The sequence below is a fragment of the Solanum lycopersicum genome, chromosome 5 (assembly GCF_036512215.1).
Source record: "Solanum lycopersicum chromosome 5, SLM_r2.1".
Taxonomy (NCBI): Eukaryota; Viridiplantae; Streptophyta; class Magnoliopsida; order Solanales; family Solanaceae; genus Solanum; species Solanum lycopersicum.
The window spans coordinates 48587132-48613094 of record NC_090804.1 but is presented as its reverse complement, the minus strand read 5'-3'; the positions used below and the strand labels follow the sequence as shown (position 1 = coordinate 48613094).

Sequence of the window (25963 nt, the reverse complement as noted above, 5' to 3'; positions counted from 1 at the left end):
TTATTGGTGACTAGAAAATATTTTCCGGAAAAATGTTTAAGTGTTTGATTTTTGAATGAAAAATATTTTTTGAGAAATATCTTTTATTTTTTACTGGAGTAGAAAATAATTTTTGAAGTTAAAAGTTTTTTAAAAAACAAACTTACAAAAAATTTCAGGGTGGGGTTGGGGATGGGGGGTAAGGGTTGGTTGGTAGGGGGCTAGTGGGGTGGGGGGTCGAGGATAAGGGTGAAAAAATAAAAGTTAAAAGTTTAAAACAGTTTTTTAAAACAAAATTAAATGTTTTTCTTTTGTGTCTGTGGGTGGAGGGGAGGGGCAGGTAGGGGGTGGGGGGCGGGATCGAGGGTAGGGTAAAATGAAAAATTGAAGTCTAAAATATTTTTTAAAAACAAACATAAATGTGTTTTTGGGGGGAGGAAGGGCTGGTAGGGGTTGGGTGGGTTCGGTGGGGTTGGTGGGGGTTCGAGGTTAGGGGTGAAAAAATGAATCTTTAAAGTTGAAAATATTTTTTAAAAAAAACTTAAATTATTTTTCTTTGGATAGGGTTAGTGGGGGGGGGGGGGGGGAGGTCGAGGGTGGGGGTGAAAAAAATAAAAATTTGAAGTAGATAACTTATTAAAAAATAAACTTAATATTTTTTAGGGTTAAGGGGTGGTTTGGGGGCTAGTAGGATAGGTGGGTGGAGAGGCTGGTAGAGGTGGGTATGAGGAGGTTGAAAGAGAATTTTGAAAATTTTTCCTTAAATTTTGAAGGAAAATCATTTTTCTTAAATTTGAGGAAAATAAGTTGATTTGGAAAACATTTGACCCAATTAAATCAAACATGAAAAAATTAGAAATCAGTTTTTGAAAAATATTTTCCTTCATACCAAACACACCCTTAGTGTCATTATTTTTCCATTTTATTTCATTTATTTTGATTGTAATATTTTTATATTAATCCCTATTTCATAACAAAATAGGGGATTTATACAATGTAAATGTATTGAGAAATCACTATGTTTGCTTCTTCATTACCTTAACTATTACAGCCCTTACTTGTGGATCTTTTTCATACTCTTCGAAAGTTCTTAACAATTCACCAATCTGCAAAATTCAAAAATAAATTTGGCGACATGAAAAAACATATAAAACAAGAATGTATATATTTAATTTATTTTTTTAAGATAATGTATGAGTTATTGTTGTCATTCTCTCTCCCAATAAATTTAAAATAAAAATAAAAAAAAAGAAAGCAAAATAATGAAGTTCAACATACCATTTCGAAAGTCAAACAATTCAATTTTGTAGGTCTATTTAGAGTGACCTTCTGCACACATGAGGTAGCTTCAAATAGTATCTGAAAGGACAATGAAAGGAAAATTCAAAAATAAGTCATATATTATTAAGTATTAAAAACTATAAATATAGAGGTGTACGATAAAGGGTTAAAAAAAGAAAAAATTAACATGGTAAAAATGATTCGATATTACCCTCTTTTTGTCTACTGTATCCATTTTTTCCATAACCCGTATTATGAAATAAAAAATATTCTCTAACTATTTAAAATAATTCAAAAATGTTTTTCTTTCGCCTATTACATCAAATTTGTCTCTAAAGATATATTCATGCTTAAAATTATCTCTTTATTAAAGGCATCTACAACCTTACACTCTATATTACATTCTAAATATGGAGTTTTTTATTTTTTCACACAGTCAACTCTAACTCAATTCTCTATTTTACTTTCTCCTTAACATTATATTATTATTTCTATTTTATTCTTATTTTCTTATTTCATATAAATTATTTATTTCTTTTTCCATGATTACTTTATATAATTCTCATGTGATGAAAATTTTATTTTCTAAAAATTTTTATTTAATATAAATTATATTTTATTCTAAATTTTTAAATACCATAAATTGCAAGAAAATATTATATAATATATAAATTAATGAACAAAGTCAAATAAAAGTAAAATATGATTAAATAAAACTCATTTTTTGAAATTATTACGCTGCTCCAATGAGTGCTCAATTAATGCATTACGGAGTTCAAAATGAGCATTTTTGTCCTTAATTTTATTATTTTTAGCAAAAAATTGTTCAAATTGCATATTTCATCAACCACCATTTTTGTCGTTGAAATTGCAGTCTTTACGAAAACTTGAATTGGTGCATCAAGATCACGTCCTCAATTATCACTTTTTTTAGCATAATACATGTAGTCATGATATCATGTAGCACTTCCTTTCTCCAAAAACATGACGGTCTTGCATTACTCCGAATGCGTGTTCCACATCTTTTCGACATAATTCTTGTTTCATTGCGAATTAATTATTTTGTTATGTATTGTATTTTATCTTGTATTTAAGTTATTATGTTATCTATTGTATTGTTATTTGTATTTAAATTAATTTTTTGATCTTACCGTTTTAATTTTGTGTATTCTTTATAAGGAAAATTAATAATAAAATAATTTTTTTATTATTGGTGAAAATTATTAAAATAATATTAAATGAAATTAAAGTAGTATATATTAGATAATTGTAACGACCTGTTTAGTCGTTTTGAGCAGCAGATTTTATTTCTGGAAAAATTGGCTGAGACGACGGAACCCACGACGGACCGTCATGGGCACGACGGACCGTCGAGGGTGTCTCGTTCCAAAATTCTTAGAATTCTGAAAATTGGGTACTGAAATCGACTCTCTGAACTTCGTAACGGAATGGCAGGACGGATCGTCGTGGGCACGACGGACCGTCACAGACCCTTTAATGGAATGGAGTCTCTAAACTCTGTGACGGAGCAGCAGGACGGACCGTCGCAGGCACGACGGCCCGTCACAGACTGCGTAATCCCAGGCGGGGTCGGATTTCTTTAAATGTTTTAAGGGACGTTTTGGACTATTCCTGCTATAATTATAAATTTAGTGGGTTAATGTTAATAATTTAACTACTTGAGGGTTAAAAGAGATAACCTTGAATTAACTAATGGGTTAATTCACCACCTTTTATACTTAATTATATGCTAATTAGGGTAAAAGAAAGAGGGTTTGAATAAGAAAAAGAAAAGAACAGAAAGAGAGGGAAAAACGATCTCGAGAGAGAGAGAGAGGAGAAACGAAGAAGAAAGCAAAGTTTTTGAGGATTAGCTTGCTTGATCACAATTCTTCGGTGGAGGTAGGTTATGGTTTTTATGCTTTTCATAGTAAACTCTTAATAGCGAATGATATGTATTGTGTTGTATTGTAAAGTCTTCTACATGCTTAATTGTATGCTTGCATGAATATGATTATATAATTATGATGAAATAAGCATGATGAAGCTATTGAATCCCAAATCTTGAAAACTCCAATCTTGAAAACCCCTTGTTAATGATGATGCCTTGGTATAAAAGAAGACTTGATGAACTAAAGTAATGAGATTGATATGCCTTGGTATAAAAGAAGGCTTGATGAACTAAAGTAATGAGATTGATATGCCTTGGTATAAAAGAAGGCTTGATCGATTGACAGAATAAGATTAGTGGAGCGGGTGTCATGAACCGACACGTAGAATTAGGGGATCGGGTATCACGAACTGACACGTAGAACTAGGGGATTGATATACCGTGGTTTCACGGTATAATTAATACTTTTTCCTTAAGTTTAGTGTGTCCGAAAGCCCTTTTTGTGCTAATTTTGATATAAGTTTTTCTTTGTTTTGCAGGAAATCTGTCTAAAGCTGAATGCGGAGATTTTGAGCGATAAATGCAGAAGAGACCACCTACGGAGCTTATGACGGTCCGTCGTGCTTGTGACGGTCCGTAGGTGGCAGCGTAGAGAAGCTGCTGAAGGAAGATGGGGAAGTCTGACCAAGTGTGGGATTACGAAGCTTGTGACGGTCCGTCATGGATATGACGGTCCGTCCTGCAGGTTCGTCGCGAAGATCAGAGAAGTGATCCCAGTACCCAAATTCCAAAAGTTGAAGTATTTTGTAACGAAGACCCTCGACGGACCGTCGTGCCTGTGACGGTCCGTCACACTTGCCGTCGAGGGGAATGAAGAAAGCAGCAGAAGAATTGCACCCAAGTATGGGGCGACGGAGCCCATGACGGTCCGTCATGACCACGACGTTCTGTCGCGTGGTCCGTCGACCCAGCCGCGTTTTGGCAGATTTCCAGTAATTAGAATCCTTGTTTAATTAGGTTTTTATTTTTTTATTTTTTTATAAATAGTTCGAAAAACCTCGTTTTTGAGGTTAGACTCTTGGAGATTAAACATCATATTATTAGACTTTGTTTTTCTAAGCTTTTGATTGTTGGAGATTCTTACAAGTAACTCTTGTTGATTAATCAAGCAAATTTTCAGACTTTATTCTTTCTCATCAAAGTAAGTACATGACTTCTTGTTTAATATATTTCAATATTGTGTTTATGGATATGAGGAACTAAACTCTATAACTAGGGTTGTGGGAACCATAGGCAAATAATGAGATAAACCCTAGCTAAAATAACAATTCTAGAATAGTGTCTTGCATGTATTAATAATTTTTTCGCTTAGAAATATTTTTAACGGATGATCAACGTTAGAACTCGCCTTAATGCTACTTGCCGGACCAAGGAGGTAGATAATATGAAAAGAATTATTAACATAGATTTAGTGTATACTATCTAATAGGCTAGTATTGATTGGTACGAGGTAATAACTGAGTCAAATATCGAATATGATGCTTAATATGAGGTAAGGATAAGGGTTAGGAAAGCAACACACGTAGCCGGACCAAGGTGCGGAGTGAGATTTTCTAGATGCCGGACCAAGGATTTAGAAATACATAACTTATCACTTTGCATGCAAGATACTAGGAAAGAATTGTTATAGCTAGAATTATCAAGTTATGAACCTGTGGGGAACACGTAAACCCTAGTTACTTTGATTACTTGATTAAAACTCAACATTAAAAGCTGTTAAGTGTCTGTGTCAAGTTCGTTAGTTATTTTTTATTTTATTAGGAAGTACAAAACCCCCCTTTTATGCTTTTACTTTTTAAGAAAGTCATCAACCAAACAATAGTAAATACAAGTTGGAGTTAAGTCTAGACTATTTTCCTCGTGGGAACGATCCCAACCTCACTAGTTGGGTTATTTACTTGACGCGACCGCTTTACTTCTCATTTGAGAAGTAAGTTTGAGCGTATCAAATTTTGGCGCCGTTGCCGGGGAATTTAGCTTTTAGATTAACTTTAACTTCTTACTATAGTTTAGTTGATATTTTCTGGATTTTACTTTGTTTTATTGTTTTTGATTCCTTTTCAAAATTATCCTCCTTGTATGCCAAATACACGGAGAGGAAGAGAACCGTTGTTCCCCTACGATCACGAGCTAGAACGTACACTGCGAAACATGAATCGTAACTTGGGAATCAATGATGGGGATCCAAACCAGAACATCCCAGCTCCGGCTGATGTTCATGGTCAGATGTTACCCGATGCTCCGGGTGAACATCAACAGAGGGGACAGAATCCCGCTCCACGGCCCCAAGCATACTACAGAGGCTATGATAACATAGCAGATTCGGACGGGCCACTGGTTTTGCCTCCTCTACCTACAGGCCACACTTTTGTGGTAACTAGTAGTCTGATGCAAATGCTCACTGCCAGAGGTTTGTTTTCAGGGCTACCTTCTGAGGATCCACATGCCCATATAGCTAAGGTAAGGGCAGTGTGTAAGAGTTGTGTGGGGAGGCCTGATTTGGATCTAGATGTAATAGGTCTCAGAGTGTTTCCTCTCTCACTGACGGGAGAGGCTGCTATGTGGTTTACTGAGCTCCCATACAACTCTATTTTCACCTGGAACCAATTACGGGATGTCTTCTTAGCACGCTACTATCCGGTCTCCAAGAAATTAAACCACAAAGACAGGGTGAATAACTTTGTGGCACTACCAGGAGAGTCAGTTAGTAGTTCATGGGATAGATTCACCTCATTCTTGAGAAGTGTCCCAAATCACCGTATTGATGATGAGTCACTAAAGGAATACTTCTATAGGGGACAAGATGATAATAATAAAGCGGTGTTGGACACTATAGCAGGTGGATCTTATGGAGAATGCCCTTATGCTGAGATTGCTGAGAAATTAGAGAAAATCTCCCGTAACAACAAAGCTTGGAGTACTAGGAAGTCCGATACAGAAAGAAACACCTTCGCAGTGCAGTCCACTCACAACCCAGCCACAGATGACATTCGTGAGGAAATGGCTCAGATGAGAACTGAGCTTGGGTTGGTACTAAAACATGTCACTGGGGGTGCAGAGAAGATAAATGCAGTCAATTACCTGGCTAAACCACCACCCCCTAACGGTGAATGTTACTATGAGGAGGATTCCTATGCAGTCAATGAACAAATGGCGGGTTTCCGACCAAGCGCCCAAGGCTCAAATCAGGATAATTGGCGCCAAGGTCAAGGGAACCAAGGTCGGAACTATGGTAACTACAATCGTGAGGGTCATTATGTCCGAGATGGTAACTACAACCGCGACAACAACTTCAACAGGAGTAACTATGGTAATAGAAACGACAGGAGTGGACCCTATGTTCCTCCTCAAAATCGTGAAGTTACTCCTAGGGATGGTGGAGATAGTATGGCGCGAGTTGAGGATATGTTGCACAAAATGATGAGGAGGTTCGATTCTAGTGATGAGCAAAATAAAGAGTTGAGGAATGATCTAGCGGGTATTGGGCAAAAAGTTGATACACATGCAATATCAATTAAGCAACTTGAGCTACAATTGGCCCAACTATCTGCAACTGTGAACACACGGCAACCGGGCACTCTTCCTAGCAACACTATCCAAAATCCAAAAAATGATAGACATTGTATGGCAATTATTACTCGCGGTGGCAAGCAAACCATTGATCCACCTATGACATCTGATGAGAATAAGGTGACAACAGAATCTGATAAAGTGGTAGAAGTTGATGCTGAATTAGAGGATAACACTGCAAAAGATGCTGAAGTGCCTAAAAAGGTAACTCCTATGCCTAGGCCACCACCCCCATTTCCTCAGAGATTAGTGAAAAAGACCGAGGATGGTAAATACCGGCGTTTTATAACAATGTTGAAGCAACTCTCTATCAATGTCCCTTTGGTAGAGGTTTTGGAACAAATGCCCGGTTACGCCAAATTTATGAAAGATCTGGTTATAAAGAAAAGATCGGTCACTTTTGAGGATGATGATAGGATGCAGCATTGTAGTGCTATTGCTACAAGATCTCTAGTCCAAAAGAAAGAAGATCCGGGCGCATTTACTATTCCTTGTACAATCGGGCTGTTACATTTTGCGAAAGCATTATGTGATCTGGGGGCAAGCATAAATCTCATGCCCCTCTCGATTTACAAGAAGTTGGGTTTGGAAGACCCAAAACCCACGGCGATGCGGCTACTGATGGCTGATCGAACAGTAAAACGACCTATAGGAATACTCCACGATGTGCTAGTAAAAGTGGAGTCATTCATCTTTCCAGCCGATTTTGTTATTCTTGATTGTGAAGTTGATTTTGAAGTGCCTATTATCCTTGGGAGGCCATTCCTAGCTACGGGAAGAGCCTTAGTAGACATGGAAAAGGGGCAGACGAAATTTCGGTTGAACAGTGAGGAAGTGACCTTTAATATTTGTAGGTCCATGAAGCAGAGTGGTGAGCTCCAATCGGCATCTGCTATATCCTACAACATAGGTGAGACCTTTGAGACACAAATAGAAGAACGTCTAGGTGTCGAAGCATTAGCGGCAGTGATAATGAACTTTGATAGCGATTGCATTGAAGAGTATGAGTCATTAGTAGCGGCTCTTGACCGAGGTGATGTTCAGTTTAAACCGAAGAAATTTGAGCTTGATATGAAGAATCGCGAGTCCCCACCCGCTAAACCATCTATAGAGGAAGCTCCAAAAATTGAATTAAAAGCTCTCCCACCTCATCTTAGGTATGAATTCTTAGGAAATGGTGACACTTTGCCGGTAATCATTGCATCAGACCTAGATGAACAACAGGTTCAGAGTTTGGTGAAGGTACTAAAAAGGTTCAAAAGAGCTATTGGGTGGACCGTTGCGGACATTATTGGGATCCCTCCTGGTATTTTCTCTCATAAAATCCAACTCATGCCTGATCATAAGCCGAGTATTGAGCACCAGAGACGCTTGAATCCTCCTATGCAAGAGGTTGTGAAGAAGGAAATTATCAAGTGGTTGGATGCTGGAGTAATCTATCCAATCGCCGATAGTAGTTGGGTATGCCCGGTTAGTGTGTACCTAATAAAGGGGGAATGACTGTGGTCCCCAACGAAAAGAATGAACTTGTTCCGATGAGACCGGTTACTGGATGGAGGGTGTGCATGGATTACCGTAAACTGAACTCATGGACTGAAAAAGACCATTTTCCTATGCCCTTCATGGATCAGATGTTGGATAGACTTGCCGGAAAAGGGTGGTATTGTTTTCTTGATGGGTATTCGGGGTATAATCAGATTTCTATCGCACCAGAAGATCAAGAGAAAACAACTTTCACTTGTCCATATGGAACTTTTGCGTTCAGAAGAATGCCGTTTGGGTTGTGCAATGCACCCGCAACCTTTCAGAGACATATGATGTCAATATTTTCTGATATGGTGGAGGATACTATAGAGGTTTTTATGGATGATTTTTCTGTGGTTGGTGATTCATTTGAGCGATGCTTGAATAATTTATCTGAGGTTCTTAAGAGATGTGAAGACTGCAATCTAGTACTAAACTGGGAAAAGTGTCATTTCATGGTGAAAGAGGGTATTGTGTTGGGTCATCGCATTTCAGAAAAGGGTATAGAGGTTGATCGAGCTAAAGTTGAGGTAATAGAGAGACTTCCCCCGCCGATCTCTGTGAAAGGTGTGAGAAGCTTTCTTGGGCATGCAGGTTTTTATCGGAGATTCATCAAAGACTTCTCAAAGATTGCACATCCATTGTGCAAATTACTGGAGAAAGAATGTAAATTTTGTTTTGATGAGTCCTGTCTTAAAGCATTCAGTGAGCTAAAAGAGAAGTTAGCGTCTGCACCTATCATTATTTCTCCGGATTGGAACAGTCCATTTGAGGTAATGTGCGATGCTAGTGGGGTGGCTCTTGGTGTAGTATTGGGACAGAGAAGAAACAAAATCCTTCACCCAATTTACTATGCTAGTAAAGCCCTAAAAGAAGCCCAGAAGAACTACACAGTGACTGAGCAAGAACTCCTCGCAGTAGTCTTTGCTTTTGAGAAATTTCGCTCCTATTTGCTAGGTACTAGAGTCATAAGTGCATACTGACCATTCAGCACTGAGATATTTGATGGCGAAAAAGGATGCGAAACCAAGGCTGATTCGTTGGGTATTACTGCTGCAAGAATTTGACTTTGAAGTGTTGGATAGAATAGGGACTGAAAATCAAGTTGCTGATCATTTATCCCGTCTAGAGGATGAAGCTATGAGAGAGTTAGGGGATAAGACTGACATTGATGATACTTTCCCCGATGAACATGTATTGGCTGCTTCACAAGACTTGATTCCATGGTTCGAAGATTTTGCGAACTATCTGGCTAGTGATATTGTTCCATCAGACTTGTCCTTTCATCAAAGGAAAAAGTTCATGTACGATGTGAAGAAGTTCTTTTGGGATGAACCATACTTGTATAGGAGTTGTGCCGACGGGCTTATTCGGCGTTGTGTGCCCGAATGTGAAATGTTGAGTGTATTGGAGGCATGCCATTCTTCACCTGTTGGCGGACATCGCAGTGGTATTCGAACCGCTCACAAGATATTGCAATGTGGCTACTATTGGCCAACTCTTCATCAAGATGCTCATGGGTTTGCTAAATCATGTGACAAATGTCAACGAGATGGTGGTATTTCAAGAAAGCAAGAGCTCCCTCTAAACCCCATTCTTGTGATTGAGTTATTTGATGTGTGGGGTATTGACTTTATGGGCCCTTTCGTGAGTTCTCATGGGATGAAGTACATTCTTGTAGCAGTTGATTATGTATCTAAATGGGTCGAAGCCATAGCTCTCGCAAACAATGAAGGGAAGAGTGTCACTGCATTCTTGAAAAAGAATATATTCTCCCGTTTTGGCACTCCAAGGGCCATTATTAGTGATGGGGGTTCCCACTTCTGCAACAGATTGTTCAAGGGGTTATTGGAGAAATACGGTGTTCGCCATAATGTGGCCACGCCTTACCACCCTCAAACTAGTGGGCAAGTTGAGGTATCGAATCGGGAGATCAAACAGATATTGTCCAAAACAGTGAATGCTAGTAGAACAGATTGGTCAAGGAGGCTTGATGATGCTCTTTGGGCCTACCGGACAGCTTATAAGACTCCCATAGGTATGTCTCCATACAAACTTGTATATGGGAAAGCTTGTCATCTTCCGGTTGAGTTAGAGCATAAAGCCATGTGGGCTATGAAGAAGTTGAAATTGGATTGGAGCGAAGCTGCAGAGCAACGGTTAAATGGGTTGAATGAACTTGATGAATTTCGCTTAAAAGCCTATGAAAGCTCAGCCCTATATAAAGAAAAGATGAAGAAGTATCATGACAACAAAATTGAAAAACGAGAGTTTATGGTCGGGGATTTAGTGCTTCTATTCAATTCCAGATTGCGCTTGTTTCCAGGCGAACTCAAGTCCAAATGGACTGGTCCTTACACGGTTACCCAACTATTCCCTCATGGAGCAGTCGAGTTGGAAACCAAGGAGGCACAAATGGCCACTCTTCTGCATCATATCCAGCCGTGGATGCAGAAGTCTATTGCTGAGTCTGAGGCGCGTATGGAGAGGCAGACGCAGCGGAAGATTGCTGAGGTTAACCAGCGCCTCGATGCCTTTGAATTGAGAGTATTAGCTTGACCAGCCCCTCCGGTAGATGTGTCGACTCTCCAGGCTGAAGTCGCCAGTCTTCGTGCAGACATCGACACGATCCTAGCGACAAGAGTGTCAGAGTCTGTCGAGCCTGCTGAGGATACGGTATTGGCGGCTCTGTTTTCTACTCCACACGTTCCCCCATCTTCCCTGAGAGAGAGTGCCAAGAGGCGGAGGGGTCGATCAGAGGATGAGGCGCGAGCAAGAAAGAAGGAGCGCCGAGAGATGGAGGACGCGAGGAGAGCCTCACTTGCTAAGGCGGAGGCCCACCAGATCAGAGCATCACAGATAGCGGCTGGGGCGTCTAGCTCCCGCACTGTAGAGACAGCAGGAGGCACTACTGAGGGTGCAGTTGTTGCTGAGGACATCACTGAGGGTGTCCAGATTGCAGAGGATGTGGGTTAACCAGACCCACCAGCTTGTTGATCGACGGCGCTATGCGCCACAGGTTTGCTTGACCTACCCATCTAATCTTTAGATTTTTTATGTATTGGGGACAATTGCATGCTTTTTTGTTGGGGGTGGGGTAAATGGAAAGTGAGTGTTAGGGTGAAGTCTGAGTAGCCCAACTCACTATCCTCTTTTGGGGTTTTCTTGCCTGTGTTCTTTTTCCCCAAAAGACTGATTACTTTTTCTGTTGAACCGGCACGTTATATCTTTTGTACATAGTTTAACTCTGAAGCATGATGGATGAAATGATATCCCGATAAAACTGGAAAAGGTTGCATGAAAAGGCGTAGTAACTGATAATTGTGTGGATCTAAACACGAAATAGATTTACACCATTGCACCACCCTAAACCTTCAAGTCGAACTAGGTGTCTGATAATCTGGTATAGCGATGAGATGTCAAGTGAGTGTGAGGAAAGTTGAATAGTCCACTACTGATACTGAGCTAGAACTTGCCTGGTTAGTCCTGCTAAAAGTAAGCTGTAACATACAATTAGGAAAGGATCATAGGCCCTTATTCAATATAGCCCATTTCTAGCCTAAATAAAAGAAACCAAATGAAAGTTATCCTTCGTTGATCCAAAGAATTTGAGCTTAAAATTAGACCTTTCTTTTTCACCCCAACTGATCTTTTCTGGGAACAATATGTTGGCCCTGGTCCCTCCTTGGACATGTGCACCTCAGCTTATGCCAAAAGCATAAGTTGAGGGTGGCTAATGTATAAACTACCTTCGTTATGGCCCTGACCCGATTTTGGGTATTGTGTACCTTGACTCATGGCAAAGCCATGAGTTGAGGGTGGCTGTTTTGAGGAATGCTCTGGAAAGTGGGGTTGAAAGAACAAAGAGAGAGAAAGAACAAAAGTAAAGTGACTCAAGAACACGTTGAAAAAAAAAGAGGGAAATATTCAAGAATTATAAACAAGAAAAGAAACGAGTCACTTACACAAATGAAGAAAGAAGGGAAACAGCAAGGTTAAAGAATAGGAGAAGCTGGGCGAGATAAATTGATATAGAGCGGAAGGTTTAGCCGACATGTCAAGGAGGGCAAAAAGTCACTAAAGTATACCTAAATATACCCTACCTGACTCTGAGCCTACGTTACAAGCTAACAAAGTCCTATCGTGATCCTAAGGGTTGTATAGCGAACTTAAGGCAGTGAAAATAAGGGCAAGCTTATGGCAATAGGTATGAATGAGTGTGACTTTGTTCTGAGAGCGAGTGTTGAAATGTAATCCTTATACTCAAACTGAAATCATTGTGTGAAAAATGAGGATTTTGTTCTAAAGCGAGGACACTAGTTGCAATACCGAAATTGTTAGCACCTCGGTGAGCAATTGAAGAGGATAGGCGTTAGTGCATACTGAGTCTGTGTCATGTTCGAATCCCACAAAAGTCAAGCCTAATAGTGATAGCATGCATAGATTTGATGGGATTAGTCGGGATTGATAGCCAAATGATTGCAAAGGATAAAACATGGATACTATTGTACAAAGATTGTGTAGTGAGTCATAGTGCGTCGCTTGAGGACAAACAACGAATTTAAGTTGAGGGTGTTGATATACCGTGGTTTCACGGTATAATTAATACTTTTTCCTTAAGTTTAGTGTGTCCGAAAGCCCTTTTTGTGCTAATTTTGATATAAGTTTTTCTTTGTTTTGCAGGAAATCTGTCTAAAGCTGAATGCGGAGATTTTGAGCGAAAAATGCAGAAGAGACCACCTACGGAGCTTATGACGGTCCGTCGTGCTTGTGACGGTCCGTAGGTGGCAGCGTAGAGAAGCTGCTGAAGGAAGATGGGGAAGTCTGACCAAGTGTGGGATTACGAAGCTTGTGACGGTCCGTCATGGATATGACGGTCCGTCCTGCAGGTTCGTCGCGAAGATCAGAGAAGTGATCCCAGTACCCAAATTCCAAAAGTTGAAGTATTTTGTTCGAAGACCCTCGACGGACCGTCGTGCCTGTGACGGTCCGTCACACTTGCCGTCGAGGGGAATGAAGAAAGCAGCAGAAGAATTGCACCCAAGTATGGGGCGACGGAGCCCATGACGGTCTGTCATGACCACGACGTTCTGTCGCGTGGTCCGTCGACCCAGCCGCGTTTTGGCAGATTTCCAGTAATTAGAATCCTTGTTTAATTAGGTTTTTATTTTTTTATTTTTTTATAAATAGTTCGAAAAACCTCGTTTTTGAGGTTAGACTCTTGGAGATTAAACATCATATTATTAGACTTTGTTTTTCTAAGCTTTTGATAGTTGGAGATTCTTACAAGTAACTCTTGTTGATTAATCAAGCAAATTTTCAGACTTTATTCTTTCTCATCAAAGTAAGTACATGACTTCTTGTTTAATATATTTGAATATTGTGTTTATGGATATGAGGAACTAAACTCTATAACTAGGGTTGTGGGAACCATAGGCAAATAATGAGATAAACCCTAGCTAAAATAACAATTCTAGAATAGTGTCTTGCATGTATTAATAATTTTTTCGCTTAGAAATATTTTTAACGGATGATCAACATTAGAACTCGCCTTAATGCTACTTGCCGGACCAAGGAGGTAGATAATAGGAAAAGAATTATTAACATAGATTTAGTGTATACTATCTAATAGGCTAGTATTGATTGGTACGAGGTAATAACTGAGTCAAATATCGAATATGATGCTTAATATGAGGTAAGGATAAGGGTTAGGAAAGCAACACACGTAGCCGGACCAAGGTGCGGAGTGAGATTTTCTAGATGCCGGACCAAGGATTTAGAAATACATAACTTATCACTTTGCATGCAAGATACTAGGAAAGAATTGTTATAGCTAGAATTATCAAGTTATGAACCTGTGGGGAACACGTAAACCCTAGTTACTTTGATTACTTGATTAAAACTCAACATTAAAAGCTGTTAAGTGTCTCTATCAAGTTCGTTAGTTATTTTTTATTTTATTAGGAAGTACAAAACCCCCCTTTTATGCTTTTACTTTTTAAGAAAGTCATCAACCAAACAATAGTAAATACAAGTTGGAGTTAAGTCTAGACTATTTTCCTCGTGGGAACGATCCCAACCTCACTAGTTGGGTTATTTACTTGACGCGACCGCTTTACTTCTCATTTGAGAAGTAAGTTTGAGCGTATCAGGGATCGGTGTCACGAACCGACACGTAGAATTAGGGGATCGGGTGTCACGAACTGACACGTAGAATTAGGGGATCAGAGTGTCACGTTCCGACACATAGTAGTAGGGGAGCGGAGTGTCACGTGCCGACACAGGAGGAATAAAGATAATGAATCTTGGAATTATGTTAATAAATTCGAATTAAAAGAACCTATTTCCCAAATGAGTACGATATGGAGGCTTGAGTCCTCATGAGTGTACTTGACGTTATTTATCAAAGATTCTTGTGCATGTTGTTGCTATAGATTGAGTATTGTAGTTGATTTATGATATTATCTGATATATACTGTTTTCTATTTTGAGTTGGCCGATGATATCTACTCAGTACCCGTGTTTTGTACTGACCCCTACTTGTATGTTTCTTTCCTTGTTACTTGTGGAGTGCAGCAAACGTGTCGTCATCTTCAACTCAACCGCAACTCTAGCCAGTTTTCATTACACCGGATTTCAGGGTGAGCTAACGCTTCTAGCTTGGACTGGATCTTCTTCTTCATGTCTCGATGCCTTGAAGTTCCGGCATGGACTAGCTTTTTATTTATTCTAGCTTTCTAGATACTCTTAGATTTAGTAATTTGAGATAGATGTTCTTATGATAATGACTTCCAGATTTTGGGGATAATAATAGTTGTTGAGTTTTTAGAAGTTATTTAATTGATTTTCATTAATGAGTTTAAGTCTTCCGCATTATATTGTGTTATTATATTCGAAATGTTGGGTTTTGTATTGATTGGTTCGCTCACATAGGAGGGTAAGTGTGGGTGCCAGTCGCGGCTCGATTTGGGTCGTGACAAACTTGGTATCAGAGCATTAGGTTCGTTAGTCTCATAACACAAGAACGAGTCTAGTAGAGTCTTAAGGAACGGTAGGGGGACACCTTTACTTTTCTTTGAGAGGCTATAAGACTTTAGGAAAATTCCATTCTTTCTTTCTTTTGTGCTATTACTGGGATCCAATTGGTATCTAGGTGATACAAATTGGTATCTGACCATCTTCACTCTATTTCGCAGATGGTTAGAACTAGAGCAACAACCGCGCCAACATCAACATCGGCAAGACAAGATGCATCTGAGCCAGCCACTGAGACTATAGCTCAAAGAGGAGCAGTAGCAAGAGACCGCGGTAGAGGTCGCGAGAGGACGTCCTTTAGAGGAAGAGGACGAACGCCTGGCCCATCTGGTACTAGGGCGGTGACTCCTCCACCGACTGAGGAAGTAGTAAGAGAAGGGGAGGATGGGGAAAATGAACAAGTACAGAATGAGGAATTACCACCCCAACCTACCCCAGAGATGATCAATCAGGTTCTTGCTTATCTTAGCGGGTTATCTGATCAAGGCCAAGCGCCTCCAGTGTTTTCTGCACCAGCACCTCAGGCTCCGAAGGTACAACATGCGGCTACTGTGGCTCCCTGCATGGATGCCTCATTGGAAATAGGCACTTCCTCGTCTGACTACAGGGCCTATAATGACAAATGATCAGCATGAACTTTTCAGTAAGTTCTTGAAATTGAAACCTCCAGTCTTCAAAGGTGCTGAATCTGAGGATGCCTACGATTTTCTGGTTGACTGTCATGAGCTACTACACAAGATGGGTATAGTAGAACGGTTTGGTGTTGAGTTTGTGACTTATCAGTTTCAAGGGAAAGCCAAAATATGGTGGCGGTCACACGTTGAGTGTCAACCAACAGAGGCACCACCTATGACTTGGGCATCATTCTCTAGTTTGTTTATGGAGAAGTATATACCCCGCACTTTGAGGGATAGGAAAAGAGATGAGTTTTTGAGCCTAGAACAAGGTAGGATGTCGGTTACTGCATATGAGGCTAAGTTTCGTGCATTATCCCGGTATGCCACCCAACTATGTTTCAGTCCGCAAGAGCGGATCCGCCGTTTTGTGAAGGGGTTGAGATCAGAGTTGCGAATTTCAGCCTTACAGGTATCGGCTACAACGAAATCTTTTCAAGAAGTGGTAGACTTCGTGATAGAGGTAGAGGGAGTGAAGCCTGATGACTTCACCATGGCAACGACATCAAAAAGGTTTCGAAAGGGAGGTGAGTTTAATGGTTCTTACTCTAGAGGACAGGGTTCAGGAGGTTACTCAGTCCGACCAACTCAGTCTTCACTACAGACTGTAGTTGGGGGTCCACCTCAGACTGGTCAAAACTTCTCTGAGAGACCTATGCTTGACTCCAGGGAGTATTATGGATGTGGGGAGACTGGACATATTAGGAGGAATTGTCCAAAACAGAGTTATAGACCCCCAATAGCTAAAAGTAGAGGTGGTCATGGTAGAGGCCGCTATTCTGGAGGACGTGGTGGCCGAGGTAATGGTGGTCACCAAAACGGCCGGGGTGACGGACAAATGGGAACTACTGCAGCGCAACATGGTAGGGGCACCGGGCAGACAGGTGATAGGGCGCATTGTTATGCTTTCCCTGGGAGATCTGAAGCGGAGACATCTGATGCTGTCATCACAGGTAATCTTTTGGTTTGTGATTGCATGGCTTCTGTATTGTTTGATCCTGGATCCACATTTTCTTATGTATCTTCCTCATTTGCTAATGGTCTTAATTTACATTGTGAATTGCTTGACATGCCTATTCGTGTTTCTACTCCGGTGGGTGAGTTTGTGATAGTTGAAAAAGTATATAGGTCTGGTTTGGTGACTTTTGTGGGGAGCAATACTTATGTAGACTTGGTTATCTTAGAAATGGTTGATTTTGATGTAATTCTGGGTATGACTTGGCTTTCTTCGAATTTTGCGATCTTGGATTGTAATGCTAAAACTGTAACGTTAGCCAAGCCTGGGACATATCCGTTAGTGTGGGAGGGTGACTACATTTCCAATCCGGTTCGTATCATCTCCTTTCTTCGTGCTAAGAAAATGGTTAGTAAGGGTTGTTTAGCGTTCTTGGCACATCTCAGGGATGATACTACCCAAGTACCTCCAATTGAGTCGGTTTCGATAGTTCGCGAGTTTTTAGATGTGTTTCCCGCAGACCTTCCTGGTATGCCACCGGATAGAGATATTGATTTTTGCATCGATCTGGAACCGGGTACTCGCACCATTTATATACCCCCTTATAGAATGGCTCCCGCGGAGTTAAGAGAGTTAAAGGCCCAACTTCAAGAGTTGTTGAGCAAAGGCTTCATTAGACCAAGTGCATCTCCTTGGGGTGCTCCGGTGTTATTTGTGAAGAAGAAGGATGGGAGTTTTCGGATGTGCATAGACTACCGGCAGTTGAACAAGGTAACTATTAAGAAAAAGTATCCCATTCCTCGCATTGATGACTTGTTCAATCAGTTACAAGGTGCTTGTGTCTTCTCTAAGATTGACTTGAGGTCCGTTTATCATCAATTGAAAATACGGGCAACGGATGTGCCAAAGACTGCTTTTCGGACTAGGTATGGGCATTACGAATTTGTAGTGATGTCTTTTGGTCTTACGAATGCCCCTGCTGCTTTCATGAGCTTGATGAACAGGATTTTTAAGCCATATCTGGATTTCTTTGTGATCGTATTTATTGATGATATATTGGTATACTCAAAGAGCAAGAAGGAACATGAGGAGCACTTGAGAATTGTATTGGAAATGTTGAGGGAGAAAAAGCTTTATGCCAAATTCTCCAGTTGTGAGTTTTGGCTAGATGCAGTGTCCTTCTTGGGGCATGTGGTTTCTAAGGATGGGGTGATGGTGGATCCTTCTAAGATTGAGACCGTGAATAATTGGGTAAGACCTACTAATGTGTCAGAAATAAGGAGCTTTGTTGGTTTAGCTAGCTACTACCGTCGATTTGTCAGGGGATTCTCTTCCATTGCTTCCCAATTGACGAACTTGACTAAGCAGAATGATCCATTTGTATGGTCGGATGAATGTGAAGAAAGCTTTCAGAAGCTCAAGACCTTGTTGACTACTGCACCAATCCTTACCCTGCCAGTGGAAGGTAAGAATTTCATTGTCTATTGTGATGCATCCTATTCGGGTTTAGGTGCAGTGCTAATGCAAGAGAAGAACGTAATTGCTTATGCTTCAAGGCAGTTAAAGGTGAACGAACGTAATTATCCGACCCATGATTTGGAATTGGCTGCGGTAGTGTTTGCCTTAAAGCAATGGAGACACTATCTATATGGGGTTAAGTGTGAAGTATACACGGATCATCGTAGCCTACAATATGTCTTTACTCAAAAAGATTTGAATTTGAGACAGAGGAGATGGATGGAACTACTGAAGGACTACGATATCACTATCTTGTATCATCCGGGAAAGGCTAATGTTGTGGCAGACGCCTTAAGTAGAAAGGCAGGGAGCATGGAAAGTCTAGCTCACTTGCAAGTTTCTAGACGTCCATTGGCTAGAGAGGTTCAGACTCTAGCCAACGACTTGATGAGGTTAGAAGTAAATGAGAAGGGAGGATTGTTGGCTTGTGTGGAGGCAAGATCTTCTTTTCTTGACAAGATTAAGGGAAAACAGTTTGATGATGAGAAACTAAGCAGAATCCAAGATAAAGTATTGCGAGGAGAGGCTAAGGAAGCGCAAATTGATGAGAAAGGTGTTTTGAGAATCAAGGGAAGGGTATGTGTACCCCCCTTGATGATTTGATCAACACTATTCTGACAGAGGCTCATAGTTCAAGGTACTCTATACATCCTGGTGCAACCAAGATGTACCGTGACCTAAAGCAACACTTTTGGTGGAGTAGAATAAAGCGCGACATTGTTGATTTTGTTGCCAAATGTCCAAATTGTCAGCAAGTAAAGTATGAACACCAGAGGCCCGGAGGAACACTTCAGAGAATGCCCATTCCTAAATGGAAGTGGGAAAGGATTGCAATGGACTTCGTGGTTGGTCTTCCCAAGACAATGGGTAAGTATGACTCCATTTGGGTAATTGTTGATAGGTTAATTAAGTCTGCTCACTTCATTCCGGTCAAGGTGACTTACAATGCAGAGAAGTTAGCCAAACTTTACATCTCGAAAGTGGTGCGATTGCATGGGGTTCCACTCTCCATTATATCAGATAGAGGTACGCAGTTTACTTCTAAGTTTTGGAAAACATTGCATGCGGAATTAGGTACTAGGTTGGACCTTAGTACTGCGTTCCATATTCAGACCGATGGTCAGTCTGAGAGAACGATCCAAGTGTTGGAGGATATGCTTCGCGAATGTGTGATAGAATTTGGTGGTCATTGGGATAGCTTCTTACCCTTAGCAGAGTTCTCCTACAACAATAGCTATCACTCAACTATTGATATGGCCCCATTTGAAGCATTGTATGGGAGGAGATGTAGGTCTCCCATTGGTTGGTTTGATGCATTTGAGGTTAGACCTTGGGGTACTGACCTTTTGAGGGATTCATTGAAGAAAGTGAAATCTATTCAAGAAAAGCTTTTAGCGGCACAAAGTAGGCAAAAGGAATATGCACATCGAAAGGTTAGAGACTTGGAATTTATGGAGGGTGAACAAGTCTTATTGAAGGTTTCGCCCATGAAAGGGGTGATGCGGTTTGGTAAAAGAGGTAAACTAAGCCCAAGGTATATTGGTCCCTTTGAAGTACTTAAGCGAGTAGGGGAGGTGGCTTATGAGTTAGCCTTGCCTCCAGGGCTATCCGGAGTGCATCCGGTATTCCATGTGTCTATGTTGAAAAGATACCATGGGGATGGAAACTACATTATCCGTTGGGATTCAGTTTTGCTTGATGAGAATTTGTCTTATGAGGAGGAGCCTGTTGCTATTTTAGATAGAGAAGTCCGCAAGCTGAGGTCAAGGGAGATTGCATCCATCAAAGTTCAATGGAAGAATCGACCAGTCGAAGAAGCCACTTGGGAGAAAGAGACTGACATGCAAGAAAGATACCCACATCTGTTTACAGATTCAGGTACTCTTGTTCGCCCTTGTTTTTTCTTCTTGTGATTGTTCGGGGACGAACGATGGGTAAATTGGTATCTATTGTAACGACCTGTTTAGTCGTTTTGAGCAGCAGATTTTATTTCTGGAAAAACTGGCTGAAACGACAGAACCCACGATGGACCGTCGAGGGTGTCTCGTTCCAAAATACTTAGAATTCTGAAAATTGGGTACTGAAATCGACTCTCTGAACTTCGTAATGGAATGGCAGGACGGACCGTCGTGGGCACGACGGACCGTCACAGACCCTTTAATGGAATGGAGTCTCTGAACTCTGTGACGGAGCAGCAGGACCGACCGTCACAGGCACGACGGCGCGTCACAGGCTACGTAATCCCAGGCGGGGTCAGATTTCTTTAAATGTTTTAAGGGACGTTTTGGACTATTCCTGCTATAATTATAAATTTAGTGGGTTAATGTTAATAATTTAACTACTTGAGGGTTAAAAGAGATAACCTTGAATTAACTAATGGGTTAATTCACCACCTTTTATACTTAATTATATGCTAATTAGGGTAAAAGAAAGAGGGTTTGAATAAGAAAAAGAAAAGAACAGAAAGAGAGGGAAAAACGATCGAGAGAGAGAGGAGAAAAGAAGAAGAAAGCAAAGTTTTTGAGGATTAGCTTGCTTGATCACAATTCTTCGGTGGAGGTAGGTTATGGTTTTTATGCTTTTCATAGTAAACTCTTAATAGCAAATGATATGTATTGGGTTGTATTGTAAAGTCTTCTACATGCTTAATTGTATGCTTGCATGAATATGATTATATAATTATGATGAAATAAGCATGATGAAACTATTGAATCCCAAATCTTGAAAACTCCAATCTTGAAAACCCCTTGTTAATGATGATGCCTTGGTATAAAAGAAGGCTTGATGAACTAAAGTAATGAGATTGATATGCCTTGGTATAAAAGAAGGCTTGATGAACTAAAGTAATGAGATTGATATGCCTTGGTATAAAAGAAGGCTTGATGAACTAAAGTAATGAAATTGATATGCCTTGGTATAAAAGAAGGCTTGATGGATTGAAAGAATAAGATTAGTGGAGCGGGTGTCACGAACCGACACGTAGAATTAGGGGATCGGGTGTCACGAACCGATACGTAGAATTAGGGGATCGGGTGTCACGAACCGACACGTAGAACTAGGGGATCGGGTGTCACGAACCGACACGTAGAATTAGGGGATCGGGTGTCACGAACCGACACGTAGAATTAGGGAATCGGAGTGTCACGTTCCGACACATAGTAGTAGGGGAGCGGAGTGTCACGTGCCGACACAAGAGGAATAAAGATAATGAATCTTGGAATTATGTTAATAAATTCGAATGAAAAGAACCTATTTCCCAAATAAGTACGATATGGAGGCTTGAGTCCTCATGAGTGTACTTGATGTTATTTATCAAAGATTCTTGTGCATGTTGTTGCTACAGATTGAGTATTGTAGTTGATTTATGATATTATCTGATTTATACTATTTTCTATTTTGAGTTGGCCGATGATATCTACTCAGTACCCGTGTTTTGTATTGACCCCTACTTGTATGTTTCTTTCCTTGTTACTTGTGGAGTGCAGCAAACGTGCCGTCATCTTCAACTCAACCGCAACTCTAGCCAGTCTTCATTACACCGGATTTCAGGGTGAGCTAACGCTTCTAGCTTGGACTGGATCTTCTTCTTCATGTCTCGATGCCTTGAAGTTCCGGCATGGACTAGCTTTTTATTTATTCTAGCTTTCTAGATACTCTTAGATTTAGTAATTTGAGATAAATGTTCTTGTGATGATGACTTCCAGATTTTGGGGATAATAATAGTTGTCGAGTTTTTAGAAGTTACTTAATTGATTTTCATTAATGAGTTTAAGTCTTCCGCATTATATTGTGTTATTATATTCGAAATGTTGGGTTTTGTATTGATTGGTTCGCTCACATAGGAGGGTAAGTGTGGGTGCCAGTCGCGGCTCGATTTGGGTCGTGACAATAATATATTTTTAAAAATAGTATATTGCATTTAAAATGAATCATGAATATTCGATATTTATTAATGAAATTATATGTAAAATAATATGTCAATTGAAAAGTAATGAAAATAACAATAAAACATTAAAAAAGTAAAATAGAGAGTATGAATAGTAAATTTGGAGAACTACTATTCTTTTCTCTATAAATGTAATATAGAGAGTAATATGGAAAAGGATTGGAGAGAATATTTTCTATAAATGGAATGTAGAGAGCAATATGGAAAAGAATTGGAGAGAATAATTTTTATTTTACTCTCTAAATATAGAGAATGCAGAGTAAAATAAAGGTGAGTTGAAGATGATATGTGTACAAGTTATGTTAGGATAGATTGATCTGGAGTCAATTAGTCTTGGAAATCACAAAATAATTTATCATTAAAATTAAAATAAAAAGGTGAAAATTTATGGCACGGAGTTAGTGAAAGACTTGTGTCGCAGTGACATGGCAAAAAGGCCAACAAGACAAGTACATTATATATGATCAACTAATATATGCATGTTTGCCACAAAAATATTAATTGGCACAATCATTTTTATTTTCATGAGGTCTCCAATGATTAATCTTAATATTTTATAGTCCGAGTAAAAAAAAATTATTTATTGAAGTGTTAAGTTATAACCTATACATAGTAGTCTTAACATGGTTGAAAGGACATTTGATTATGAGTAGTATTAAAATAATACATATTAAACATCAGAAATTTTTACTTTTTTCTATGAAAATTATTTAATTTAATTTCAAAAGTTCCAAATACAACTTTAAGTTGTATTTATAATTTGGAAACATTCAAAATCTTGTTTTCATTTTCTTAGTACAATCACTGACTAAATATGGCGAAACTTTTAACATAATAGAGGTCCAATCAATTAAAGTTCGGTGAGGCTCCATTAATTTTTTGACACATATATAGGCGGGTCATTGATCTACTTTAAAGCTATAATGTTACCACTAACAAGAAAGAGAAAATATACTTACACAATAAATTGGGTTGAACATACATAAAAAATGCGAGAAAAATTAAAACATGAATCTATTTCTTTTTTATTTTAATATTTTGAGATTATATTGAATATGTTACGTATTCATATATTGGTTTGAAAATTTTATTTTGATATGTCATCTTTTTTTTGCATAATATAATTTGTATTACTTTTTTATTTTTAATTATTTTTGTTATAAAGTAGTACTTAAAATTTTCTAGGACAGGTTTAATATATTTTATTGTTAATTTTTGTAAAATAATAATTAATATAAATTAAAGTTGACTACATTTAGAGAGAAAATCTCTTATTTCTTTTCAACATTGGTGTTACTTTTTTTCTAACATAAGCAAAAACGTTTTTATAAAAAGATAAAAAAATTACAAATTCAGTTTAAACGTCGAAATATGGAATTTTGATTTACCATCCTTTGATTTTATAAAAATATTAGGAAAGAAAATTAAAAATTTAATTTGTCAACAAGTATAAAATGTGCATCCAATATCATTTTTTATTTTATTATTATATATTTAATGAAATTTATTATTTCTAATGGGATTGAGATTAATTATAAAATTTACTTTACTTTTGTTATTTTTGTTCGAGGTTTATAAAAATTCTTCAAACTAACATAAACTACAATAATAATAACATATCCAATGTAATCTCAAAATTAATATAATATTATCAATTAAAAAATAAAAGCAGCAAATGCACATATATTATAAATTTATTGTGTAAATATATTTTCTCTCTTGTTATTGGTAACATTTTTGCTTTAAAGTAGATAAATGTCTCAATTATTCATGTGTCAAAAAAGTTAATGGAATCTCACCCACCTTTTATTCCTCGGGCCTCTACCATGTTAAACTTTTCCAAACATGGGAGGTCTAGTTTTACTAACTTCTTCTTCTTTCCACCTCTACATTTCTTTCAACTTCAAATAAATAATTCAACATTTAACATGTGTTTTGCAACTTACAATTACATGTACATAGGCAATGTACTTTTAAATACTTCGAACAATATTCATTTATTATGTACTTGTATATATGGCAAACTTAACATTTCTAATCTTCTAAAATTTATATATATATATATATATATAAATACACACACACCAGTTCCATTGGATATACCAAGCCCTAATTTATTTTGATAATACTCAACACCTATCGACCCTGATTATGTCTTGTGTTACATCTTCCTCCATCTCTATTCTCATTAATGGTACTAGAACGGATTTCTTCCAACCCACGCGTGGTATTCAACAAGGTGATCCTCTTTCACCTTATTTATTTATCATGTGTATAGATATTTTATCACAATCTATTCACCAAAGTGTACATTATAACAGATGGATTCCAATTATGTTTGGACGACAAGGTATTCCTATCTCCCATGTTCTTTCTGCGCATGATATTATTTTTGTCTCCAAAATAACCCACCTAAGCTGTAACACCATCATCGACACCCTCAATACATTCTCATCCTTTTCAGGGCAAAAAATAAACTACAACAAATCTCACGTCTTCCTATCGAGAAATTCATCTCAGGAAGATAATGAGTATGTTACTAGTTCCCTACATATGAAAGAAGGAACTGTAATGGGAAAATATCTTGGATATCCTCTTACCCATACTAGTTATCAAAGTAGGGATTTCCAATTGCTCATCGACAACTTTAATGAGTGTCTGGCAGGATGGAAAACAAAATTCCTAACCATGGCAGGACGCACTACTCTTATCCGATCCACTCTTAATAGCCTCGCAAACCATGTCATGCAATTTACTGAACTTCCAAAACAGGTAATCTCTACTCTTAACAAGTTTCAATGTGCTTTTCTTTGGGGTTCTACTACCCAAGCTCGCAAACTACACCTTTTTAAATGGAGAATCATCACTAGGAACCGATATTCACGAGGTCTTGGGATCCAAGACCTTTTCCTCAAAAGCAAAGCCCTTATAGCAAATCTTTCGTGGCCTCGGCTCTCTGGTCTAAAATACTGATAAGTCATTACATTCCTGCCAACGGCTGCCCCAAAAAGACCACTACTCCCTTATGGTGAACCTCCTTAGAGGTTGGCTAACCTATCAACAAGGCATTCAGTGGGAAATTGGTAATGGAAAAGACATTATATTTTGGGAAGACGTTTGGTTAAATCCAAATGAGACTCTTAAACAGAAATTTATAGGCTCTCTACCTCGGAATTGCCTAACACAGCGAGTAGCAGACTACATTCTTAGTCATCGATGGAATCTAGACTAGGTCATTCACAGTTTGGATGACACCACAATTCATAACATTAAATCAACCTATATCCCAATTTACACTCAAGCTAAGGACACTGGCACTTGGGGATTGACATCTAGTTGGATTTTCACCACTTAGTCTCTTTACAAAGCAATTTGTCCAGCCATCAACGACATAAACACCACCTCCTTTAGCTGGATCAGGAAACTTTTTATTCCACCTAAAATTTGTTTTTTTTGTTAGGCAATGTTCTCATCAAAAACTCCACACTAAATCATTCTCGCGAACATTGGCATTTCACCAGAAGATATTT

The 25963-nt window shown here is 38.9% G+C and overlaps 1 protein-coding gene across 4 annotated transcripts in view; it reads right to left on the bottom strand.

Moving 5' to 3' along the window:
• Nucleotides 1-25963, bottom strand: part of LOC101251091 (probable 3-hydroxyisobutyryl-CoA hydrolase 3) — a 73722-nt gene that overhangs the window by 44586 nt on the left and 3173 nt on the right. For all 4 annotated transcript variants that reach the window (XR_003246946.2, XM_010322971.4, XM_026031194.2 and 1 more), the window contains exons 3-4: nucleotides 1258-1338; nucleotides 1017-1085 (exon numbers count right to left, since the gene is read on the bottom strand). Coding sequence is in view for 3 of the 4 variants with exons in the window: in XM_010322971.4 (XP_010321273.2) it covers nucleotides 1017-1085; nucleotides 1258-1338 (150 nt within the window). In the remaining variant the exon portion in view is untranslated. The remainder of the gene's footprint in view (nucleotides 1-1016; nucleotides 1086-1257; nucleotides 1339-25963) is intronic.